The 25,814-nt window shown below is 36.6% G+C and overlaps 1 protein-coding gene across 1 annotated transcript; it reads left to right on the top strand.

Moving 5' to 3' along the window:
- Positions 1-1,460: 1,460 nt before the first annotated feature.
- Positions 1,461-25,327, top strand: papola (poly(A) polymerase alpha). Its single transcript, XM_067384625.1, has 23 exons — positions 1,461-1,623; positions 4,580-4,750; positions 7,247-7,313; positions 7,407-7,488; positions 7,584-7,693; positions 7,842-7,895; positions 11,222-11,333; positions 13,248-13,337; positions 13,683-13,821; positions 13,943-14,015; positions 14,457-14,577; positions 15,183-15,267; positions 17,045-17,098; positions 17,227-17,346; positions 17,469-17,578; positions 17,693-17,817; positions 19,545-19,678; positions 19,834-19,913; positions 21,921-22,156; positions 22,438-22,500; positions 22,652-22,705; positions 22,800-22,835; positions 24,002-25,327. The coding sequence occupies exons 1-23, from the start codon at positions 1,616-1,618 to the stop codon at positions 24,095-24,097; spliced, it is 2,220 nt and encodes a 739-aa protein (XP_067240726.1). The 5' UTR covers positions 1,461-1,615; the 3' UTR covers positions 24,098-25,327.
- Positions 25,328-25,814: the final 487 nt, after the last annotated feature.

Genomic DNA, 25,814 nt, shown 5'->3' with positions numbered 1-25,814 from the left:
TCAATGAACTATGCTAAGCTATGCTAAAAGTGGTACCGCCAGAACCATAGATCGGCTGAATGGATGTGAAAACGGAAAAACTCAACTGTTTAACTCTAGGGGAGTTGGAAAATTAGCCTATTTTCAAAAAAAGTGGAGTGTTCCTTTAAGGCAAAAAATAAACAATTTATATAAATCTGCATGAAATGGAAGTTGCTCAAGGCCAGTGGCAGACGCTGCGGGAGCGCAAGCGCTTTAGAAAAGAAAGAGGCGCAGCTGCACTTTCCACGCGTTTTTGGATGCGGCCCTAGTATATTATGTTCTTTGCAAACAGCAACAACTTTGTTGCAGATAAGACACACTGGCTTTGCATTCACAAAACTAAATATGATGAACGCACAGTTGTCTTTCCACTGTTCTTTGTATGCCCCATTTTCGCTGTCAACTTTCCTCTTTAGACTCTTTGATAGTGCCATTTTCTCTCACCAGCTAGCTTAAATGTTAACATCATTCTGCACACGACGTAATAACATACCTCCAGCACGCAAACAATTTAAAAAAAAATGCAGTTTATGTGAGTAGTAGTATGTGAGTACATCTATCCGAGTATGTCCATCTGAGTGAAACAGCTTGAGCAAGAAAAATGTGGGCCAGGACATGATTTTGTTCATTTGGAATCGATTGGATGGTTGTGGTTTGCTATTGGTTCATCTCATGTGAGTGACAGATTGCCCCGCCCTGACACCAGTAAACATGTCATCAGAGAAGAGGGAGGGGAAGTTATTTTGATTAAAGATTAAGAGGGCACAGGGCAAGAATTAAAATAAATAAAAAAAAAATAAAAACGTGCACGGTCAAATCATTTATAATAAATTATGCAATATTCCCTAATTTGATTTTATGGTGACTTTAAGAAAACATATATATATAAAAAAAAAACACAGACAAGACAACTAAACTTAATGTGAAAAACAAAAATTACTTGTTTGCTGAAAGCTGAGATAATGGAAAATTTATTTAAATTTGTAGTCTCGCTAATTTCAGTTAAAAAACCCAAACTGCTGAACACTGTATTGCAAACAAACAAACAAAACAACAACAACAACAACAACAAAACATAACCTACAGTATGGCAAAAGATAATAATGTAAAACAGTATGCAGTATAACTACTAAATGTTTCAATGGTATGCAATATAAAAATTGCTATTTTTCATTTTCAAACTAATTTCTTATGAATCAATAAATCCGTAAAGAAAATCAATTGAAATTGTCAACATAGCCATTGTGCCGCTTTAAAGGATAAAACATATAAAATGTAAAATAATAAAACATTTTTTTTAAATGTTCGTGACGACGGTATGACAAAATACAATGATTTTTAGCTATGTCTGCCCCTTTAAATACTATTATTTCGTAATAGGTTACAAAAACAAGACGTGTATCAGCCAGCGTCAGCAAGGCATGCGTCATGGCGTCACTTCCTGTTCCAATTGGCAGTTGCATTTGCCGGAGCGCCATGTTATTTCAAACAAAAGAAACAACTTCACTGCCTTCCTAACAGTTCATGACAGGCTGAAACACAATGGCGGAATATAACCTGCTTCTCAGCTTCTCATAAACCGGAGATTTTCATAATGCCTTTGTAAGTATGTCGACGGAGTTTTAAGGACAAACGTGGTCAAAGCTAACGCGAGGTCCTGGGCCTTGTGTCACGAATCGGTTGAAAACTCGACACTTTGATAAAATCATTTTATAGTGCCGTTTAGTTGATGAACTAGTTTACAATGTATTGATTTTGACAGCAATCTTGTCAGCATGCAGCTGGCAATGAGATAAAATGACCACCAGGACATCAGATGTAACGTAGAGATTGCTCTCATACTAAGCACGTCGGCTTGTATGTAACTCACAGACATTAAATCTATAGCATTCAAGAGCTGAACTTTGTTCACATGTAGATCAGTAGTGCACGTATTGATGTAGGTCAGTGACTTCTTAATACCCTTCAAGGGGCGTTCACAGAAGACGCTTTCAAAACAAATTGGCGAAGCTGAACGCAACAGAAGGCATGGTCCTCCAGACGCTTTTATTAAAGTTGAACTATTTTTATCTTGACATATGGTGTCTGCGGGCACTGATTGCGCGAGACCCTGGGAAAAAAACAGCGAGCCATGTCGCAATTGTCAGAGACACTTAACGTTACATATATGATTAAAATTAAACGCGCCACTTGTGAACGGCGAATAAATAACAGCAAGAAATATGCTCTTTTTTTCAAAATATTTGTTCTACTGTGAGCTATTCACACTAGTTTAGACTCAAAAAGGGTTTGTTTATATTGGAGCGTCTGCACTAATCTGGAAACTTGTGCTGTTTGTTTTTGATCATAGGTAAATACATAATTTCTATTTTAACTTTCTCTGAATTTCACTTCTGTATTCTCTTGCAAAGTATTAATGAAAAAAGATGTTCACAAAGTTGTGCTGACAACATTAAAATGACATAAATGGTAATATGTAAAGGTAGGTTCCCAACTATCTTTAAAGAGAGATGATCCAAAAATTCTGTCATCAGTTACTCACCCTCATGTCGTTTAGCGCCCATAAGACCTTCGTTCATCTTTGGGACATAAATTAAGATATTTTTGATGAAATCTGAGAGGTATCTGACTCAGACAGCAATTTAACCACCACTTTCAAGGTCTAGAAAGGTATTAAAGACATTGTTAAAATAGTCAGCGTGACTGCAGTGGATCAATTGTAATTTGATGAAGCGACGAGAATAGGGCTGAACGATTAATCGCATTTGCGATAATATCGCGATATAGGGCTGGACGATTAATCGAAAAGTAATCGAAACCAAAATTCAGAACCTCTAACCGACGTAATTTTCCCATGTTGGTTATTTCGATTTTTTTTGATCCTGTTAATACTTCCCCCTTAAAAACATTACAGCGTGTGTAGCCACATGACTGCCCCGTGGCCGTCCAGTCAGTGGCATAAAAACAAAACACGCAGGTGAACGCCGGTTCAGCACATAGTGATGGTGCGCGAGCGGTGAGCCTTGTGTCTTCGCTAAACTTTGTCAGTTGTATTTGTTTTATAGTTTGGACATTCAAGCAATTAGATGATCGAATGTGTATTATATTGAGCTACCGTGCCCGCACAGCTGTATTGTGGCACGAACACTCAAACAAACAATAGCTGCACAAAACGTGAAGATCACGCGCACAGAGAGGAACGCAGAAACTAGTTGTCAGTGCTGTCCTGTGATTTATCACTAAAGTAGCTTAGAAACTCAACTTATAATAGCATGTATTTTTCTACTTTTGAAGGAACTATTTACAACCCACAACTTCACAATTAATGGAGAGACGGTATGACTTATTCACATACGCAGTCACTCGTATTGGTACTTTGTTAAATATTTACAGTACAAACCTTGTTAGTGAACTATAAGGGCAAAAAAAAACAGAAACAAAATAATCGTTCATTAATCGTAATCAAGGTAAAATGTTTATTAATCGAGGTTTTGATTTTTCGTCCAGCCCTATCGCGATATGACACAGCGCAATTTTTTTAAACCGCAAAGGCTGCAATTACACACTCGTCACGTGACGCGAGAGTAAAGCAGTCTGCAGAGGACTCATCAACTCGGCACGCTACGCATATGCCTAGCCTACAGAAAAGCACAGTTTATGATTAATCTATCTAATATTGGTACTATACTATACAATAGAGATGGGAGAAAAGATTGTGTAACGATTCTGGATCGATTTTGAGCTTAACCACAGATGCACGATGGCGCTGCGTGTGTTAGAAATTGGAAGCAATTGCTTGCTTCCAATTGTGCTCTTGCTTCCAATTGTGCTCTTGCTTCCAATTGTGCTCTTGCTTCCAATTGTGCTCTTGCTTCCAATTGTTTTCTTTCTTTCTTTCTTTCTTTCTTTCTTTCTTTCTTTCTTTCTTTCTTTCTTTCTTTCTTTCTTTATTTCTTTATTTCTTTATTTCTTTATTTCTTTCTTTCTTTCTTTCTCACACACACACCACTCTAACCATCCACAAAATCATCTTTAATAAAGTTCGGAAAGGTTAAAGCGAATGGCCGACACTGTTCATGTGTGCAGCACGTCACATGCGTGTGATGCTGATGCCAGCCAGTAATGAGTCATTTTCATTAAGTCTAGAGTGTCAGTGAGAAAATATGGGGCACGCGATAGATGCAGCCTCTGTATTGACAGTAAATTTGTTGAAATTAATAAACTTTTATTCATATCCTATAGTATTTTGTACATGCTAAGTTGCATGTACAAAAAAAAGTCAGTATTGTACAATTGTGATAGAATATATAACAATTCATTTTACAGCACCTTCATAAATCGAATTAAAACATAAAAGCAAAATCATCTGATGCGCATTCATCTTCCGATTGTATTGACTTGAATATGCATGTGATCTCATAATTATAACTTCACAACTCGTAATTTAAATATGAACTTCCCAGGAGGACTGTAATGGACCATTGATCTTTAGCCATTATTTGAATATGTTAAGCCAGAATATGTTTCTGTTGACAATTAATGTTTGACTTTTTCACAGTCCAATTACCAATCAGGTGCAAGCAGTACAGCAGACCCCAAAGCATTATGGGATCACGTCTCCTATCAGCTTGGCACCGCCTAAAGAGGCCGATTTGGTTCTTACGCGAAAGCTGACAGAGACACTTCGACCCTTCGGTGTCTTTGAGGAGGAGATGGAGCTGCAGAGGAGGTAAATGAAACGCACATCATTAAATCACACATGTATGTGTATTTGCATCATGACAGTTTGTGATTGAGACCATCAGCTTGTTCTTTAACAGTTACACAACTTTTGAAGTTAACTTGTTACGCAGAAAGTTAATCAAATCCATTGCTTTTACCTTTTTTTGTTGTTTTTCACACATAAGGCCCTGATTAAGGCTGTAAGGATTCCTCGATTAAATTCGAATACTCGATTTTAAAAAATCCTCGATTTCAATTTGCCCGTGTCGAGTAACCGTTAAAATACCGGAAGTGGTGCTTTACACGGACGAGAATCTATGAAATGCATTATTAGACCGTTTTCTAAGACGGCACGATATTAAACCCGTTTAAAAATCGTAATAAAGCATAATGTTATTGTGAATTTACAAAGGCTGTCAATTAATTAAATAAATGTATGTGCTGCAGGTTTAATATATATGTGCTGTAATTATTTACATACGTATAGGTTATCTGTATGCCTCTCAGAGCGGCTCCGTTCACAGTAAATGTGAATGGTTTTCATTTACATTAGTGGCGCATCTCAAACTCCATCTCTGCATATGCTGTAAGTTTGGATTGCTTTTAACATTCATCTGGAAACACAATGTGTGACATTTAATCAGATTTGTAAGCAGGAGAATACATTATAGATACATATGTTTCTACTTGGTGCAGTGTGCTAACTGCGATTTCAAAATAAATGTTTAAGCCCTCGTTTAGGTTCTTGTTCAAGAAATTACAGTGATTGTAACATTTCTGTCTTAAAGAAATAGCCAAATATTAAAGATTAATTGGACATTTTGAAATAAATGTTGTAAGCCAATATTAAACAAGGATTAGATCGCGTTGTAAAATGTAAAAACAATCGTCAGGCCACTGGCGCCCTCTGCAGGCATTTGTTATAATACATAAAGAACATTAGTTGTACAATTCAATACATTTTGACAGTTTTGTTCAATAAAATCATATTTTTAATTGCTTTTGATACTTTATTTGCATCAATTATTATTGTTATTGCTATTATATATTTATTTTTAGCGATACGTGTAAGTGGATGTGTTTTGTTGTGTAAGCACCTTTTATAATGATTGCGTTAGTAGTTGAGCTATATACGCGTCGAGTCTCGCCATGTTTGTTTACGCCACGGTCAGGAGAATAGATCTGTCAGGTTGACAACATGTGAAATTATCCACTTATTTCAAAATACACGGATGGATGTAAGTGTCTGGTGAATTGGGAGAAGAACAGGGTAAACTTTATGTATGTATGTGCTGTGCGCTTTCTTTTCAGTAACAAAATAAACACGACAAAAATTACATTGGTGAGAAAACGGGAGTTAAGAAAGCATCTGATCATTGCGATGTGGCTATGTTTGCACCAGTTCTGCAATTCGGAACTATAGTCAAGTTACGTCACATTTATTTTTATAGCTCTTTATACAGCGGATTGTTTAAAAGCAAGCAGCTTTACAGTATTAAATATGAAAAACATGGTCAGTGTCTCTTTTAATTAGAATTACAACTTCAATTTCTACTACAAAGTGGTTCTGTAGTGTGTTTGTTTTTACTCATGGATGTCTGACCTCAATGGACTGGACAGAAGAAATGAATCGGGGAAGATTTCCACATCAAAGAAGGCGGAGCCTCAGAACCACACCTACTTATTATGAAATCTCCGCAGACCATTGGTAGTTTAAAGGTTTTTACCAGCCGGAGTGAACTTTTCTGGAAAGTTTGCTTTGGCAAGCTGTATTAAACTGATTTTGTTCAAAATGACATCACATCAGTTCGTCCTTTGCCTTTACTTCCTGGAGGATGATGTCTTACTAAGCAACTGGATTTTTCGAAAGATTAAAATAATTTAAAAATTATATTAAAGACAATAAAATTATATAAATTGTTGGCAGCTGTCTGTCTAAGAAGTCATGTTTTTGGAAAAATTACAAAAAGGACAAACTGTTGACACAGCTAAGATATTTCCTATTTTTACCAGTTTATATTAAAAACTTAATACAACAAGGATGTATTAAAATTGTTAAAAAGTGTCAGTAAAGTCATATTATGTTACAAAAGATTTTTATTTTAAATAAATGCTGTTCTTTTGGACATCATCAAAGAATCCCGAAATAACGTGCATCATGGTTTCCATGGCTGCTGAAATTTGCATAGAGTACATTACAAATATATTAAAATAGAAAACTCTTTCACAATATTACTGTTTTAAATGCATTTTATTTATTTATTCATCAAATAAATGCAGCCTTGATAAGCATAAGAGACTTCTTTCAAGAACGGTAATTCTTACTGCCCCAGACTTTTGAGTGATTGTGTTCGCTTCCATAATTTCTGTCTTTAAAAATTGTTTATTTTATCTTATATACATTTATCTATATCCATAAGTATGAAAATGTACAGCATAGTCTTGACCCATCTTTAGGTTTCATCAAATTGCTGTTGTCTAAACATGTTTCTTTTGCCTACAGAATCCTAGTGCTTGGGAAGTTAAATATGTTGGTTAAGTTGTGGATCCGTGAAGTCAGTGAAGCTAAGGTATCTTATGGTCCTTTTAATAATAATAAAAACATAAACTTCTGAATAACCACTCGCAAGTACAGACTGTTATATATTTTCATATATTTACAGAATATTCCAGCATCAGTGATTGATAGTGTTGGTGGAAAAATCTTCACGTTTGGATCCTACAGGCTTGGAGTTCATACGAAGGGCAAGTTTTCATAGATCTGTGGTAGATAGATCCATATGTACTTCACATAGTCTCTGTGTGTCTGTAATATCTCATTCACTAACCTAATTGTTTAGGTGCTGATATTGATGCTCTCTGCGTTGCACCGAGACATGTGGACAGATCAGACTTCTTCTCTTCGTTTTATGAGAAATTAAAGGAGCAGGAGGAAGTCAAAGACTTGAGGGTATGGAGGCTTTTGTGAATGATACATACGTAATGATCGTACGTAAACGTACGATACGATCGTAATGATACGTACTATAAGTGTACGTATACATCTTCCTCTCAATATCTGTAAGGCTTAGTAATTGATCTTTGATTTTGCCTTCTAGGCAGTGGAGGAAGCATTTGTACCTGTGATAAAGCTGGCTTTTGATGGCATTGAGGTATTTTTACATCCTTACATACACTATATTGCCAAAAGTATTGGGACGCCCCTCCAAATCATTGAATTCAGGTGTTCCAATCAGGGCTTAAAACCTTAATTTTTTTTTTTAAGCTGAATCAGTATTTTAACGTTTCTGTTATAGCGTTCCTTTACTATTATTAACGTTCCGAAACCGGTTTGATTAGAAATAACTTAACTTTTTTTTCCATGTAGCCTACTACTGCTACTACTAATAATAATAATACGTGCAGTATTTTATTTATTAAAAAACAGGTTTTGTATTTGTTGTCTAAGCCAATAGGCCTACAATTCTCTTTTATAACAAGATTCTGTCCAAATGTAAACCTATTAGACGAAAGGGAAAAACTATCAATGGTTTATAAATTTCAAGATATTTTAAAATGTTTGCTGCATGGTTAAAAGTACCAATGCTATTCCTGAGAGGAAAAAGATATGTTGCGTATATGTTGCATTTTATTATTACATTCAGAAATGATGTAAATTAGGCTACTGTAAATAAAGTATAATGTTTACAAATAGCCTAGCCTATATAGCTTTGTTTTTAATGTTTGTAAACATAAATTTTGAACACAACTGCCCTATTTTATTTACCCCACTCCACAACAAAACATCTAAAGTTAACAGTTGGCCTATACATGCTATATAAATGTCAATCCAAAACAAATAAAAAATTATCTTTTCTTTTTTAATGCCATTCCAGTAAATGGCAGCTTGTATTACAAACTTGAATTGAGCAGTGTAAGTTACCGTTTTATATCTTTGGTTGAATATTTTATTTTAATATTTAACAGGCTGCGAGCGATAAGCAGTGCAAGAATTTGTGTGCACACGTGAGGCACTGACACGACCACTGGAATTTTTTTTTCCTTCTAAAAAACAGTAGCCTAAACTGTACTTCGTAATTTATGGTCATACAGGTAAAAGCAAGACATCATTCATACATTTACAAAAGACACTCAAATAACGAAAACAAGCAGAATGTCTCAGTTTCCTTTACCAGATTTTTGAAGTACGCCACAATGAAGCAAAATTCAGCACATTTTCTTTAATTTTGTTAATCTGTAGACCTAATTACTTAAGTGAAATATATTTCGCGTAGCCTCTAGGCCTAAACATTCCTTTTTATTTTTCTATATGTTATGTAGCCTAGAGTTTTATCGTTTAAGCCTACTCTGTTCACAGAAGCACTGCAGGTGCGAGATGTGACATTGTGTGAACGCATGTTCAACTATCATGCGATTTTTCGCTAGTCTCAAAATGCACAACAAGCTGCATATTACTTGCCATTCATTTTCACTGAAATATAGGCATAATGCTTGATGGTTGGTGAAATATCATCTGAAAAACTAATGCCAGGGCAATGCCATTGACTTACCTAACCTATGATGAGCGCGGGTGTTTCACTCGCATTGTATGCATCAGCGTCACATTTGCATAGGCTGTACTATTTGAATTTGTGATTGGTTGACTGCCAAATCAAGATATTAAATGTAACAATAAAATAACGTTATTAACCAGTTAATGGCCATTTCAAGTTAGCGTTTCTGTTCAGAACGATTAAATTTCCGTTTCTGGTTATGTTCCTGTCAGTTTCATTCATTACCGGTTTTCGTTTTCATTCCTTTAACTGGTTCAGAGCCCCGGTGGTGTATACAATTAAGCACCTAGGCATGAGGACTGCTTCTACAAACATTTGTGAAAGAATGGGTCCCTCTCAGGAGCTCAGTGAATTCAAGCATGGTACCATGATAGGTTGCCTCCTGTGCAATAAGTCCATTTGTGAAATTTCCTCACTACTAAATTTCTCAACTGTCAACTGTTAGTGGTATTATAACAAAGTGGAAGCAATTGGGAACAACAGCAACTCAGCCACGAAGTGGTAGGCCACGTAAAATCACAGAGCAGGGTCAGCGAATGCTGAGGTGTGCAGAAGTCACCAACTTTCTGCAGAGTCAATAGCAACAGATCTCCAAACTTCATGTGCCCTCCAGATTAGCTCAGTGCGTAGAGAGCTTCATGGAATGGGTTTCCATGGCCGAGCAGCTGCATCCAAGCCTTACCTCACCAAGTGCAATGCAAAGCGTCGGATGCAGTTTTGTAAAGCATGCCACTACTGGACTCTAGTGCAGTGGAGACGTGTTCTCTGGAGTGACGTAACACGCTTCTCTGTCTGGCAATCTTATGGACGAGTCTGGGTTTGGCGGGTGCCAGGAGAACGGTACTTGCCTGACTGCATTGTGCTAAGTGTAAAGTTTGGTGGAGGGGGGATTTTGGTGTGGGGTTGTTTTTCAGGGTTTGGGATTGGCCCCTTAGTTCCAGTGAAAGGAACTCTTAATGCTTCAGCATACCAAGACATTTTGGACAATTTCATGCTCCCAAATTTGTGGAAACAGTTTGGGGATGGCCCCTTCCTATTCCAACATGACTGCGCACCAGTGCACAAAGCAAGGTCCAATAAAGACAGATGAGCAAGTTTGGTGTGGAGGAACTTGACTGGCCTGCACAGAGTCCTGACCTCAACCCGATAGAACACCTTTGGGATGAATTAGAGTGGAGACTGCGAGCCAGGCCTTCTCGTCCAACATCAGTGTCTGACCTCACAAATGCGCTTCTAGAAGAATGGTCAAAAACTCCCATAAACACACCTAAACCTTGTGGAAAACCTTCCCAGAAGAGTTGAAGCTGTTATAGCTGAAAAGGGTGGGCCAACTCCATATTAAGGCAGGAACACACCAAGCCGACGGTCGGCCGTCTGGCAGTTTTTGTTCCTTGGTCGACTAAGTTTTCTCAGTGTGTTCCACACCATCGGCTGAAATTGATCCTCGTCTGCCTTTTTTTTTTTTTTTTCAGCCGATTTGACATGTTGAATCGGCGTCTGAGCTCGTCGGGCCATCTGATCATTCTGATTGGCTGTTCAGCTACTGCCACCTGCTGGTACGGAAAGGCATTTAATCTTACACAGGTGCAGAACGGACAAGCTACTTGGCTGTCGGCTGTCGAGCATCGGTTTGGTGTATCAGGGCAACTTTGGACCCAGATGCTGCCGATGTGAGCCAACCCCGCAGTCTGCTTTCATCGCCACTAGTTCATCAGCGTTGGCTTGGTGTGTTCCTGCCTTTAAACCCTGCGGATTAAGAAAAGGATGTCATTAAAATTCATGTGCATGTAAAAGCAGGTGTCACAAAACTTTTGGCAATATAGTGTATATTACATAAATGTTAGTTCACGCCAGAATTAAAGTTGTGATTATTTTTTCTCCCGTGTCATTTTGTGTGTTTTGAAATGTTGATTTGTTTGTGGCAGATTGACATACTGTTTGCCCGACTAGCACTACAAACCATTCCAGAGAACCTGGATTTGCGAGATGATGGCTTACTTAGGAACCTTGACATTCGCTGCATCCGAAGTTTGAACGGTAATGGGTCATAACTGATGAATCATGTTAGGGCTGGGTATTGACACAGATTTCACAAATCTATTCGGTTTTAATATAGATTTGTTTGGATTAGGGGTGTGTGATTTAATTGAAATTTAATTTTGATTGATTTCAATGTTAGCTTCCAATGGTTATGAAAATACGATAATCGAGATAAAACGATTATTGTTTCATTCCTATTCCTTTTCTTTTCAGCGGTGCGCTTTTGCTCCTCCTTAAAAGCCCAAACTTGACGTGCAAATCAGTAAAATTGTGTTACGTGACTTTTGTAAAATGGGACATATTTGATTTTAAAAATATTTATTAAAAGTGCAAAAGAGAACTTGTGCTGTTCCTCAGGCGGCTTTCTGTGCACGCGCTCAGAGACTAAGCGGAACGTAGACAAGTTAAGTTAACTTTGAGCTCCAGGTGCACGTCTGAGCGGTTACACACAAACAGATACACACAAAAATGTCAATGTTCGGCTTGGTGAGTATTCACTTAAAGCCAGTTGGTTATGTCTTAAGTGAATGTATACAGTTGGGAGAAAATAGAATGTGTATCAGTTTACTAAATCTGTGCATTCGGTCTGCTGCAGCCTAATGTTAATCAAAAGACAAAGAGAAAATCACTCTGCTCTTGACTGAATGACTTTTGTAGCTTCAATAAGAATCAAAGCAAGTTTAATTCTTACAGTTAAGACTGTTTTGTTATATTTTACATTTGATTATTTAATTTCTGTATTAGGCTGTTAGCTGAATACTCATGGGTTTGCTTGGAAAAACTTAAAGCACTGTTTAATTTTTTTTATCTTTTTGTCCTGCTGTTTTTTTTTTTATTATTGCATTACCTACAGTTTCCTTCCTTTACTTACATGAGTTAGCCTAGTATTCTGCTGTGGTATTGAAATTGATATTGAGAATTGTGACATTTTTCTGGCATGTAAAATTTAAATTTTATAGCAACCTTATTTCCAGCAAATATATACTTAAGATGCATACCGTTCAGGCATAACACTATGACCACCTTCCTAATATTGTGTTGGTCCCCCTTATGCTGCCAAAACAGCCCTGACCCATCGAGGCATGGACTTCACTAGACCCCTGAAGGTGTGCTGTGGTATCTGGCACCAAGATGTTGGCAAAAGATCCTTTTAAGTCCTGTAAGTTGTGAGGTGGGGCCTCCATGGATCGGAATTGTTTGTTCAGCACATTCCACAGATGCTCGATTAAATTGAGATCTGGGGAATTTGGAGGACAAGTCAATGCCTCAAACTCGTTGTTGTGCTCCTCAAACCATTCCTGAACCATTTTTGCTTTGTGGCAGGGCACATTATCCTGCTGAAAGAGGCCACAGCCACCAGGGAATACCATTTCCATGAAAGGCTGTACATGGTCTACAATGCTTAGTTAGGTGGTACGTGTCAAAGTAACATCCACATGGATGGCAGGACCCAAGGTTTCCCAGCAGAACACTGCCCAAAGCATCACACTGTCTCCGCCGGATTGCCGCCTTCCTATAGTGCAGAGATGACCATTTGTGCTCCGCACTGGCACTTAAACTGAGGCACTACAGCAATCTGTCATGCCACATTAAAGAGCATCAAAATGGTATTTGTTTGAATTTTGTGATAAAATTGACATAATTTGAAAGTTGACACTTTGCTTTGTTTAGTGCCACAAAGCAAGTAATGTTTAGTGAAGTTTTTTTTTTTTCCTTTTTTTTTTTTTTCTCACACATCATCAGAAAACAGCAGAGACTATTATATTGTTTCATCAAAATGGAAATTGATTAAAATCAATTAATATTGTCAACCCAGCCCTAAATCTTGTTTACTTGTTTAAGTTCTCCCCTGGGTAATGTCAATTTATGTACTTTTTTGATTTCCTGATTTCTAAATTTGCTGACATTCAGGTTGCAGAGTGACTGATGAGATTCTTCACCTGGTGCCCAACATTGAGAATTTCAGACTGACTCTTAGAGCCATCAAAATGTGGGCCAAACGTGAGTAAATGCCTGTCTGTCTGTCAGCCTTGCATTGTATTGTTTGTGGAACATGCCACAAAAAACAAACCCTACAATGACCTGCTGTGTTTGTGGGTATTAGTGCAGTCAAAGAAAAGCAGCACTGCATCATTGTGCCTTAGGAAATTCGTTTGGCTTGCATTTGCTAAGAATTTGCCTAGAAACAAGTGCACTCATGCTTGCACTTTAGTGAACAAATGACCGATTCTTGTTTGGCACTTGGCCTTTAGAAATGCTTCATTGTGAAAAATGTCAGGTCAGTTAATAAATGAGGTTTACAGAACAAAATAAAGAAATAAATGACATTATTTGAAACTCCCACAGGTCATAATATCTACTCGAATATCCTTGGTTTTCTTGGGGGCGTATCGTGGGCCATGCTGGTGGCAAGAACCTGCCAACTCTACCCCAACGCTGTGGCTTCCACCCTGGTCCACAAGTTCTTCTTGGTTTTCTCAAAGTGGTGAGTTCTTCAAACTGAAAATGACATAACACAGAATCTGAACTTTTGATCTTTGCTTTCAGAGAGCCATTCTCTTCAATTTCATTTATTCATTATTTTTCTTCCTGGGTCTTGTTTCCAGGGAATGGCCAAACCCTGTCCTTCTGAAGCAGCCTGAAGACTGTAATCTCAACCTCCCAGTCTGGGATCCCAGAGTACTGTCTTTATTTATTTATTTATTTATTTTATTTATTTATTTATTTATTTATTTATTTATTTATTTATTTATTTATTTATTTATTTATTTATTTATTTATTTATTTATTTATTTATTCATTCATTCATTCATTCATTCATTCCTTTGTATTGCAAGGCAATATATCTAAAGAAAATGTATATATTTTAATATATGTATATATAAATATATTTGGTCTGATTAAATATTTTTTTTAGCCCACTCATGAACAAAAACAAAAATTGGCATCAGACTTAAATCATACTTGAACTTTCTGCACAGACCTCTAGCCTGCCATATTTAGCATATCATTTACAGTGATTACAGTGAGGTATAGTGATTTTTCTGCACTCTCTCAGATTATTCACTTCTGACTTCAGGCTTCAGGTTGTTTTTTTTTTGTTGTTTTTTTTCCCATCAGGTAACCCCCAGTGACCGGTACCACCTCATGCCAATCATCACGCCAGCTTACCCTCAACAGAATTCCACTTACAATGTCTCAGCATCTACTCGGGCCATCATGGTGGAAGAGTTCAAGCGGGGTCAGTCTCATTTCTGAAGATCCCTAGAAACACATTCTGATAGAAATAAAGGAGCGTGCTTTGAAAAATGAAAAATGTCAACATTTTTTCATCATGTCTTTCTAAATCTGTATGACTTTACTTTTATTTTATAGAATGTTCACCCTGGTCTTTTCCAAAGTTTGACATGGTCTGAAGTGGCAAAAAAGGACCATTTAAAAAGCACCATGAGTATTACATACGACTTGTGTGCTATTTTCAAGTTTTCTGAAGCTTTCTTTGAAGAACAGACAAATTTAAGTTTAAATTTATTAAAAAGCTTCCCCTCTGCAGCAGCTCTTAAATCTCATTTGCGTTTAAGTACATTAATGGATTCAGGTTACGTCAAAAAAGGAATATAGACTACTTTTGTGGTGCTGTTTGTTTGTCCTTTAACAGTGTTTTCAACACCTTTTTTTTTTTTTTGTTCCACTGCTAAAAAGAAAGTCATGCAGGTTTGGAATAACCAAAATAGTTTTAATTTTTGGCTGAGAGATTCCTTTTAAGATGCAAAGATACAGCACAAGGCTATTGCGCTGATTTTAGGCACCACTGTTGACTCATATCGATTGTTTAACTTCTCACAGGTCTTGCAATCACGGATGAAATATTGCAGAATAAAGCAGATTGGTCCAAACTATTTGAAGCACCAAACTTCTTTCAGAAATACAAGTATGTATTAAGCTGCATATCCTGTTGGACACTCATGGTGAGATTTAATCATTTCAATAAAGATTTATTTCTCAAAACTGCACCCACACACATTCATAGCCCTTTCACAAGTACTACCTTATGTAATCAGTGTCATCAATTTGAAATAAAAGCAGAATTTTGCATATTATCAATTTATGCGTATGGAGTACAACAAAATTGCTTTTATGACACTTCAACGTTTTTGACAATTAAAATGTGTAATAGTCCTGCTGAACAAATTACAACTGTAGAGCATGACTGAATTGTAAGTAAGAGATAGTTACATTTATATTTTTCAAAGGTAGGTATTTCAGTTTAAAGTGCCTTTCTAAAGTGGTTTTCTTGTGCTATATTAATTTGTGTACAATTCAAAAATAAAATGTTTTAGTTCACAATTTGTACAATGTATTTCTTGTTAGTCTGTGTTTTAATAGTGTTTCTAATTTTCAATTTTTTGTTTTTCCAATTTCTGTTTATGTTTAGCATTTAGTCTGTATGTGTTTTTGTTTCTTTTTAGTTAATTTAAAGTTCATTGTTACGACTTGAAGTCAGTAGGTGTGTTCGATTTGAAGCAGCGCTGCTCAGACCGATCAATGTATGACATCAATGTACCGTGAGAGTGATTTGAAAGCATGCAGAGCCATCTGCTCTCTAATCACTCTGACGTTACTTTGATGTCATACACACAGATCGGTCTGCACAGCGCCGCTTCAAATTGAACACACCTCATATTTCAGTCAAAGGATACAGAATTCAGACTGATGAAATATGAATTTTGGATGTTTTCAGTGGATAATGGAGGTCTAAAACAGCACATTGCTTTGCCATGTGTTAATTGAAGATCCATTGTGCTTAAAGCCTGATTGATCCCCTTTTTGGGGGTGGTTTTGTGGGTTGATCTTTTTTTTCTAACTAATTTTAGCCCATTTAAATGTTTCAAAAACCCTTCACTTTACAAAACAGTCTTCCCACCCCACATGAGGATGCAGCGACTGCATGCAGTTCATTGTGGTGCTCAGAATTCATAATCACCATTATCTTGTACAATGTAGCAATTAGCTGGTTTCAAAGAATGAATTAAACATTTTTGATTTACAGTATCTCATTCTTTTCTGTCCAGACAAGCCCCTAAAACATAGGGGGAGTCCAAAGTGTGGTGCTCTGCAGAAAAAAAACTTGAACATTTTAAGCTGCTATTAACTTTTTGCAGTCAATGTAGATTATACTGCTTTTTCTTTGGTCCCTTGGTTAATCTATGAGATATGGGGAGCTATTCCACTAAAACAATTTTTTTTTGTTTTTTAAACAAAACAATGCTGAAAGTGTTTGTACACTATTCTATTAGATGCAAGTAACCCATATTGAGACACTTTGGATGTTTGCTTCAAATAAATTTGTGAATATATGAATAGGGAAACTGGATGAAAGATAAAATTACTTTCAGTCTAAAATAATTGATCAGCATAAGAGGACTAGATTTTTATGTTTCTAATGAAACTGTAAAAATTGCCATGAATCTGCTGTTAAAGATAAGCGTTTTAGTGTGTAAAATGAAGTATGATCATGGCTGGATATAAGGGTGATCCCTGCTGTCTTGAATGAAGTTCTTAAAGATATGTTTGTCTTTGGAGAGAGGTGTTAACGGTACAGTTTCAGTGAGATGGGGGCGGGTCAGCCCTGTAAGTTTTGCCGGGTTTGGTTGACGAGCTTTAGTCTAAAGGATGTAATGGCATTGTTCTGTCTTTTATGTCCCAAGGCATTATATAGTGTTGCTAGCAAGCGCACAGACAGAGAAGCAGCACTTAGAGTGGTGAGTACAGCTTACCGTCTTCATCCAGCACTGTCACATGCTTTATCGGACCGATGTTCTGCTCATGTCCCCTGCATCTGTTTAAAAAATGTGGTGGACATGGACTAAACATACTGTTTGTCTGACAGGGTGGGCCTCGTGGAATCAAAGATCCGAATCCTGGTGGGAAACCTGGAGAAGAATGAGTTTATCACACTCGCCCATGTGAATCCACAGTCATTCCCGGGACCAAAAGAGGGAACTGACAAGTGAGTATAAGATGCTTTTGTCCTTCCCTTTATTGAACCTTTACAAAGGCTTAAAACTGACTTAAGAAAGGAGGTGATGTCAGTAGTCCCAATCTCAGTCTCTTTCCTTTGTGTACGTACAGGGAGGAGTTCAGCACAATGTGGGTAATAGGTATTGTGTTTAAAAAAATGGAGGGATCAGAAAATCTTAACGTGGATCTGACGTTTGACATCCAATCCTTCACAGACACAGGTAAGACTTCCTTTCTATTGGAAGTCCTAAAGAGAACACACAGGAAGAGTGGACATTGCTCTTGTTCTCTGGATGTTTTCTAGTAATCAACTTGTGTTCTTTGAATGGCTGTAGTTTACCGGCAGGCGATCACTAGTAAAATGTTTGAGCAAGATATGAAAATCACAGCCATGCATGTGAAGAGGAAACAACTGCATCAACTACTTCCGAAAGTCGCCATTCAAAGGGGCAAGAGAAAGGCAAGAGTCCATCTGTTCCTTTGCAAACATGATAGACAATCGCTTAGAAATCTAGGTTTAAATGCATGTGCCACACTTAGTATTTGTTGTTTTTGAAATGTTGATTTGCAACAAGTCTAAATGTCAAGTGTATTCAATTAATAAAATATGTAAGGTGTAAGGATTAAGTGTACATGTTTAATGGTTTTCAAAATATTTTTTGGACATGCTGTTGTCTTGAGGTTTTGTTATTTGTTATCCATTAATCTTGACTCACAATCGTGAGAGGGTCTATCCTTATGTCCTCCTTATGATATAATTTCACATTTTATAGTTTTTTTGGCCTTAAGATGGCATGTTATACCACAGTGACTTGGATTTAGTGGACCAAAGTCTCACTGCCTATTTTTAGACATTAAAAGATTGTGCTAGATTCTTTTTTCTTTTCTAAAGCATTTTAGATCAGTTGTACTCAACCTTTTTGACTCTTAAGTATTTGAAGGCCCATGATATTTGCTAAGATATTTCCTTTGGTGTTTCTGCTTGTTTCCAAACCTAATTAGCAGAAACTTAGACTGTTGATATATTTAGTTATGCTGTATGTCCCTCAAAGGGGAAAAAAATGCATTTTTATTCATTTTAAAGGTGAAGTATGTAGCTTCTGCGACACTAGTGGCACCTAATGGAATTACAAAAATAAAGCATATTTTGCAAACAACCTTTTCGTGCATTGCGCCTCCACAACTCAAACATTGCAAATACTGTATATCTCTTATGGGTGCTTGTGAAGGCATGCCTTAGCAGGTACTTTCGATAAAAGGTCCATCATATTAGGAATATTTTTGGCTGTGTTGCTATGTGTCATGAGCAAGCAGCTAAGTAGGCTAACACTCAAGGGCCATTTTCATGAGTTTTTAACTGAAATTTTTGTGTGTTTTGGCCATTAGTTTACATGACAGCAGCATTTTGGGGGCCTGAAAATGCAATGATTTAATTTTTGAAAATGGTGACATCATGCGCATGCATATTACGTGTTTGTTTTTTTTATCGTTTTTACAGATGCTGTCCATTGCAATGCGTTGCTTCGCACTGCATCGTCAGTTTTAACAAAACTTGTTTACATTTTGAAGATGTAAATGCAGTGAAATTTGGCTTGCACTTCTATAACTGGAGCTTTTTTTTTTTTTTTTTTTTTTTTTCCTCCCCCCATGTAATCAGTCATAGTCCCACAGTGACTTAACACCCTCTGGCTCAGCCTGTACAGCCAGTAGCCTTGACCCAACTCTCGGTATAGGTTGAGCTGGAAAGAGACTGACAGATCTGAGTAGACTACTCTCAATGTTTAGATGGTGCCAAGGGGGCTCAATGTTTACACTTTTGAGGGAGATAAGCCCTTGAATGGCATACTTATAATAGTCAATGGACAATAAACTGGGTTAAGAGAAAGTATTTTAACATTAAAAAAAATCTTACATACCTTACATAATTTGCTGAGGTGGCTCTGGCTGAGAACCAGTTTTAGAGGATCTATTTTTTGGGGGTTTTTTTTGTACAATCTTTAGCCCACATTAACATTTTTATATATTATTTTTAATACATTACATTAATTGAATACATTTGATTTTGACAAAAAGTGTCATGTTATTGATATAAAGACATTATTGTTATTGTAGCAGCGTTGATGAATCTCAATAGTGATGTACTATTTTTGTTAACTGTGTCTTGTTCTCATTTCATTTTTCCTGTAGCATTCGTCTGATGGCCTTCGTGTGATGAATGATGGCAGTCTTGACCTATCGGTCGACAGTGACAACAGCATGTCAGTGCCCTCCCCAACGGGCCCTTCAGCTGCCAAGAGCGCCCGTGCCTCCAGCCCTCAGGGGTAAAACATCAAACCATTTTCACCTGCTCACCTGTTTTTCTAAAATCATTTGTCTGACTTTCTGTAAATCTTGTCTTTTGGGAATACCTATACACATGCTTTTTTTTTTTTTTTACCTTTTTTTTTCTAATCTCCTCTTCTCTTCCTGACTGTAGTTCCACTGGGACGGCCACAATCAGCTCAGATTTGCAGGGAAAAATGGACACCTCAAGTGGAAGCACGCTCCTGACTGGTGGTAGGTCTACTGGGACCTTAACCTTATAAAGCTTACTGTATTATATTTGATACAGACATTAATACTGCAGAAAAGGATTACTGGAATCATTTCAGATAGGCCAGTGGTTCCCTAACTGGGGTACGTGACATGACACGGGGTACGCATACAAAATGTCTTTCATTCAATTTTCGTTCATTTAATTCTTTCCCACCTTAAAATAGCATTAAAACCGAGCATGTATTTCAGAGCATAATGCCGGCCGTAAATACATGACATCTATTCAAAATACCACATCTTTTGCGGTCAAACTGATTAAATCCATTTCCACACAAGCGGCGTGCATATGGGTGATTATAGATTACGTCAGAGTCTTCTGCCTTAGCAGATCGCGCTATATTACTGCCGTTCTCGACAGTATACCTGTAGATTTAGCACTTACTAGCATGAAAAATGAATAGCCTGGCACAGAAGGATCATAGAGATAAATTTAAGATTCAAACAATTGATACAAAACATACCTTTTGTGAGTTCTTGTTTTTAATGTTGATAATATTATATGTGACATTGATTTTATAGAACACTTCAACAAATAATTAAGTCATGTTCTTCACAATATTGTCAGTATTTACTCTACTTTGCAATGAAATAATAGTTCCAGCGAAAGCCACAGCAGAACTACAACAGACACAGGTGTTTCGTGAACGAATCTGTGGCTTTGAACAAATCGTTTGTGAAAGTCTTGATTCAGCCACTTGCTGTATTAATGCGTGACTCGCGCATTGACATACCACCACCTACTGACAGTTTTAGTATGTAAAATAATAACTTTTCATGTTTTTTATCATCATTGCATATTTTACTATAGAATTATTTTTTTTTTTTATTTAAAATATTTTTTATGATGTAAAGATATTTATAAAGATAATAGATGCACTGGAAAATCAATTTAGGGGGCAGATATTGTCCTTTAATGGAAAAGGTGCAGTCTAAGTGGAAGAGAGGGGGTACGCAGAAGGATGGTGAATTCCTCGGGGTGCTCCGTTTGGGAACCACTGAGATGGGCTATGTCAGTGTCGATGTGTATCGAAATGTCAGTATTTTTGATAACACTAGATCTGATTGGTTTACATTACAAGTTATCAGAATTTCATTGTACATTTTTGCTTTATAGATATCAGCAACTGCACCAAATTGTATATTTTTGCTCAGTTTGAGCCTTTGAATAAAATTGGTGCTTTTTTCCTCCTTGAGGGTAAGCTCCATATTCTCACTGTATCATAGTATATGACCCATAAAAGCCTGATGCTAAACTAAACCACTTTTTCTTTTTTTTTTTTTCTTTTTTTTTTTTAACTTTTAAAGACTTTTTTATCTCTTATTTAATGTCAAAGTAGACGACGTGGATCAACTTATTAGACAGCATTCTGGATTTTTGCGTTCGCGAAATGAATTACTCTGAATTGTCAAACGTCTCTCAAAATGCGTGCCACTGATGCGAAAAACGCAGAAAATCGAACCTGATCCGAAGATTTTTTTGACGGACGAAAGTTTCGTAGGCAGTGTGCAAACGCGATTGACATAACGCGAGGTCGAATTTATTTTTTAACGTGCGAAAGTTTCGCATGCTAATTTCGGACTTGGTGTGCTTTACAGGGTTGATGTCATTTTAAAGTTGGCTTTTTTATTTTGTAATTTTGTCATTGATTGAAGTCCAGACAATTATTAATATAAATATATATATAAATACAAAAAGTTTTTGGTAATTCATAAAACTAATCCATTCAAGTTTGCTTCACCCGTATTTTCATAGGATGGAAAAAAAAAACTTAGATAAATATAGAAAAGAGCATCTTGAACATTTTTCAAAATGTTTCCTTTTGTACTCCCCTGAGAAAATATCCTCATGTTGTTCCAAACCCAAATGACTGAGTAAATGATGACAGACTTTTAATTATTTTAAATTGTTGGACAATTTATGATTTTAACATTTTGTAATACAACTTCTGATTTGTTTTTTGTGAGCAGTGGATGGCACTAAACCCGATAATGTTGGGACTTCCAGCAGCAACTCCCCGCAAAAGGGGGCTGCTGCACTAAAAAGGCCTGCCTCACCCCTTCAGCAAGATTTGGAGAAGAAACCCAAAGTGGACAATGTACAACAGAACCCTAATCCTAGTCCATGTTTATCTGCTGGCCCTGCCAAGAAGAGACCTGCCTCACCCCCTGGGAATGAGACATCCAAGAAAGCCAAAGTAGAGGATGTAAGACAACGCCCTTTAATCTGTCAAACCCTTTATACATTTTATTTTCAGCATTGAGTTAATAATTTTATATTCTACACATTATCCAATGCTTTCTTTCAAACAATGTGCACAATGAAGGCTGCAAAATTACAACAAAACAGTACATTTGTGTGTGCAATTCATCTTTTTTTATTGACAATAGAGTTGTTAAAAATGCCCCCATTCAAGAATCACTCATAAACGTTATATATAAAGTGTGGATGGCATCTGAAAAGCCTATTTAAACTCTACTCTTCCAGTTCTCAACCCCAGAAGGAAAGTCCTCAGGTGAAACTGATGGTCATGTAGCTGTGGATCCAGCGGTAAAGGCTATTTGTTCTTTCTTTGTTACAAAATTGCCGACATTTTTATCTCCATTCCCTGAACTTAAAGATGCAGTTTGTCTATAATCTTTGTTTTACGTCGCTCAGAGTGTTAGTCTCTATGTGACTGTTGTTGTTTTTTCTTATGCAGATTGTTGAAGTGGTTCCTTCAGATGGTGAATTTAAAACAGAGACTGACTTGACGGTAAAAATATTGTAAAAATAGGGTATGCTAGTTGTTATAAATGGAGTGACTATGTGAAAACTTAAATGATGATGTCATTTCCTATCATTTTCAGGAGGTGGACATAGCAGAGAAGATACCGCTTACCCAGGTTAGGACATGCTCAATTGCTCAATGCTCAATACATAATAAGATTATTATTACATAACAATAATCATTCCACCATGTCCACGACTCAGGTCATTTATCTGTTCACACTGTAAGCTTAATACTCCACAAAGCAGCAGCCAATCAAAACAGAATTTTCAAGCTATGTTCTAATAACAAAATATCTTTATGCATTAATAGCGATAAGGGTTATGATGTACACTAGCATTTAAAAGTTTAGAGTCAGTGACTTTTTTTTTTTTTTTTATGCTTTTATTCAGCAAGGATACATTAAATTGAAAAATAATAGTAATGAACTTAGTTCTTTTTTTTAAAAAAAACTTCTTGTTCATCAAAGAAATATTAAGCAGCACAATTGATTCCAACACCTTTGATAAGAAATGTTTCTTGAGCATCAAATCAGCATATTAGAATGTTTTCTGAAGGGTCATGTTACACCGAAGACTAGAGTTAATAAGAAAGAATTTCTTTTAAATGGTAATAAATCAGTTTTTACTGTATTTGACTTCTTACTGTAAATTTACTATAAAGTGCAGCCTTGGTGAGCATAAGAGATGTTTCAAAAACATTAATCTCATTAACCCCAAACTTTTTAACCGTATTGTACCACTTTGTAATGGTATTTAGATAATTGTGATTTGTAGGCAAGCAAAAAACAGGCCATTTTTAAGAGCTTTTAAAATAATATGCTACAATAATAAGATCTCTGAAAATGATTCCATCAGTATCTGTGGTGTTTGCAGAACTAAAGTTAGGCTTTGGTATATAATTGTGTATAAAGTTTATTCCAAATAATTTTAATGTAAATAGTCTTCTGTAGAGCTAAATAGAAATTCCCATCAAAATGCTCAGTGAACAAATACATTATATCCTCTACATGGATTAATGTATTTTCAGTTATGGAAAGCAAACTTCAAAAGCATATATTAAGGGACACTTTTATTTAGTTAATCATCAAGTCATATTATTGTTTAGGTTAAACAGATAAAATAGTCATCTAATATTTTATCTAATATAATGCCAATATATTTATCATTATAGTTATCTTTATAGTTATTGTTCTTGGTGTGAATGGGCCTTTACACTGATTCCAATCCATTTCACATTTGAGTTTTATCAAACAATCTATCCTTTTTTTATGTTCCACAGAGAACTTCCAGCGCTGATCTGTCGGACGTCCCAGTCCTCCCGACCAACCCCATCGCCGTGGTCAAGAACTCTATCAAGCTGAGACTCAGCAGGTAGAAGCGGCCTAATCTTTTGCCCCGTCTCGTACTCAGGAGGTGAAAGTCCCCTCGGTTCCTGCCCATGTGCAACGCGGCTCTCCACAAGGGGGCAGCTCTGTTCTTCCACAAACTTCCCTGTGTCCTCTCTCTCTCTCTCTCTCTCTCTCTCTCTCTCTATATCTCTCTCTCTCGCTCTCTCTCCCTCCCTCCCCTTCCGTACACTGCAAAAAGATGTCATACACAAAAACCTCAATGTGATTTAATGTGTTTGTGTGATTTGGTGCACATGCTTTGTAAATCCGATCATATCCTTCTGTTTTGACCTGAAAGACAGTGACGCTTTGCTTTTTTCTTTTTCTTTTGTAATCCATAAAGAGGCATGTAATTATATTCCAGGGTAAAGTTGGTCCACCGGAGACCAATCCACAATATTGTACAGAGCTGAAGGTGTAGATGAGCATCAAACCATGCTCAGTAGGTGGAGATGCATTGAATCAACATGAACTAATGACAGTACTAATCTGACAGCGGAGGACATAGCTAGCTCATCCAGATGATTCTAGCTCACTAATGCAGCTGTAATTTAACCAAATCAGTCTGAGATTAGTGTAAACACCATCGTTTTGCTCCGCCGTCTTAGCAGGGCATTAATTATGGGTGTTATTAGGAGTGGAATAGCTAGTATTCCCAGCATGCTTTGATTCGTGCTCCGAGGAGACCAGTGCTGGCCGTTCATTTAGGCTTGTTTTACCATGTGTATATATATATAGAGAGAGACAACAATATTGAAACCTTTATTTGCTTACAACAGCTTGGTTTTCCTGTTCTATGCTGGGATTTTCCTAATGTGGAATCGAAGATGCATTTCGAATGATCAATGTGATTTAAAATGGCAGGTCAACTCGTTTCCGTTGACCTGATTTTGAGGATGTGGATGTGTAAATGTAATGACGAAAAAAGATTGATTTAAGTTTCAAACGAATGTTGGTTTATTGGGGCAGGAGAGTGATTTTGTTCATTTTTGAAATCTGTACAAACTTTTCTTACTCCGTGTTTTGTCTTGATGGTCTGTGTTGACTGTGGATTCGTGTAACGGTAAAGCTGCCGCCCCAGGAACACCCGTCACGGCACAGATTCACTCCTGTGAAACGCCTCCTATGGCCTTGCAATGTTCTTTCAGTTCTTTCATATGCTTATTTGTAAGGACAAGGTATTGTACTTTTTCACAAATAAAAGTCTACGTTGTTGCAAAAAGAAATCACTGTGATCGGTTTATTTTTTTTATCGCCCATTAGCAGTAGTGATTATTAATGTGCTAATATACATCACACTGCACAAATTAACCAAAAGTTGGTGAATTTAATGTAACTATAAGGTTTGAGTCTTGGACCAATCATGAAAATACTGATTTGAACATTTACTGTAAAATATTAACTACTATAGTGATGGCTTTTGGTATAAAAAAAAAAAAAAAATGATGCAGGGAATCTACACTGGAATTACATTTAAGAAAAAATGTCTTGATTTTATCAATGTTTTTCAGATTTTTATATTGTACATTTTACACAAGCCATAACTATTTCTATAGGTATTTTTTTATACTGAAAGCATACTAATAGATCTATATAATATAAATATAATAGATCTATTGTAAATGAATTTTTTTTTCATGTCTTATTTAATTTTCATATATTTCAGACAAAGGTATTCTAATTTCAGTATGACCTGATAGAATT

This window comes from Chanodichthys erythropterus, chromosome 4 (assembly GCF_024489055.1).
Source record: "Chanodichthys erythropterus isolate Z2021 chromosome 4, ASM2448905v1, whole genome shotgun sequence".
In the NCBI taxonomy this organism is placed as follows: domain Eukaryota; kingdom Metazoa; phylum Chordata; class Actinopteri; order Cypriniformes; family Xenocyprididae; genus Chanodichthys; species Chanodichthys erythropterus.
Note: the sequence above shows the minus strand (reverse complement) of the source record. Positions and strands in the feature narration are given on the sequence as shown.

Bases quoted from the DNA above. Each gene is read 5' to 3' on its own strand.
- papola (XM_067384625.1), top strand. The intron at 14,016-14,456 runs GTACTGTCTTTA...TTTTCCCATCAG, and splicing joins TCCCAGTCTGGGATCCCAGA to GTAACCCCCAGTGACCGGTA. The intron at 17,818-19,544 runs GCAAGAGTCCAT...TTTTTCCTGTAG, and splicing joins TTCAAAGGGGCAAGAGAAAG to CATTCGTCTGATGGCCTTCG.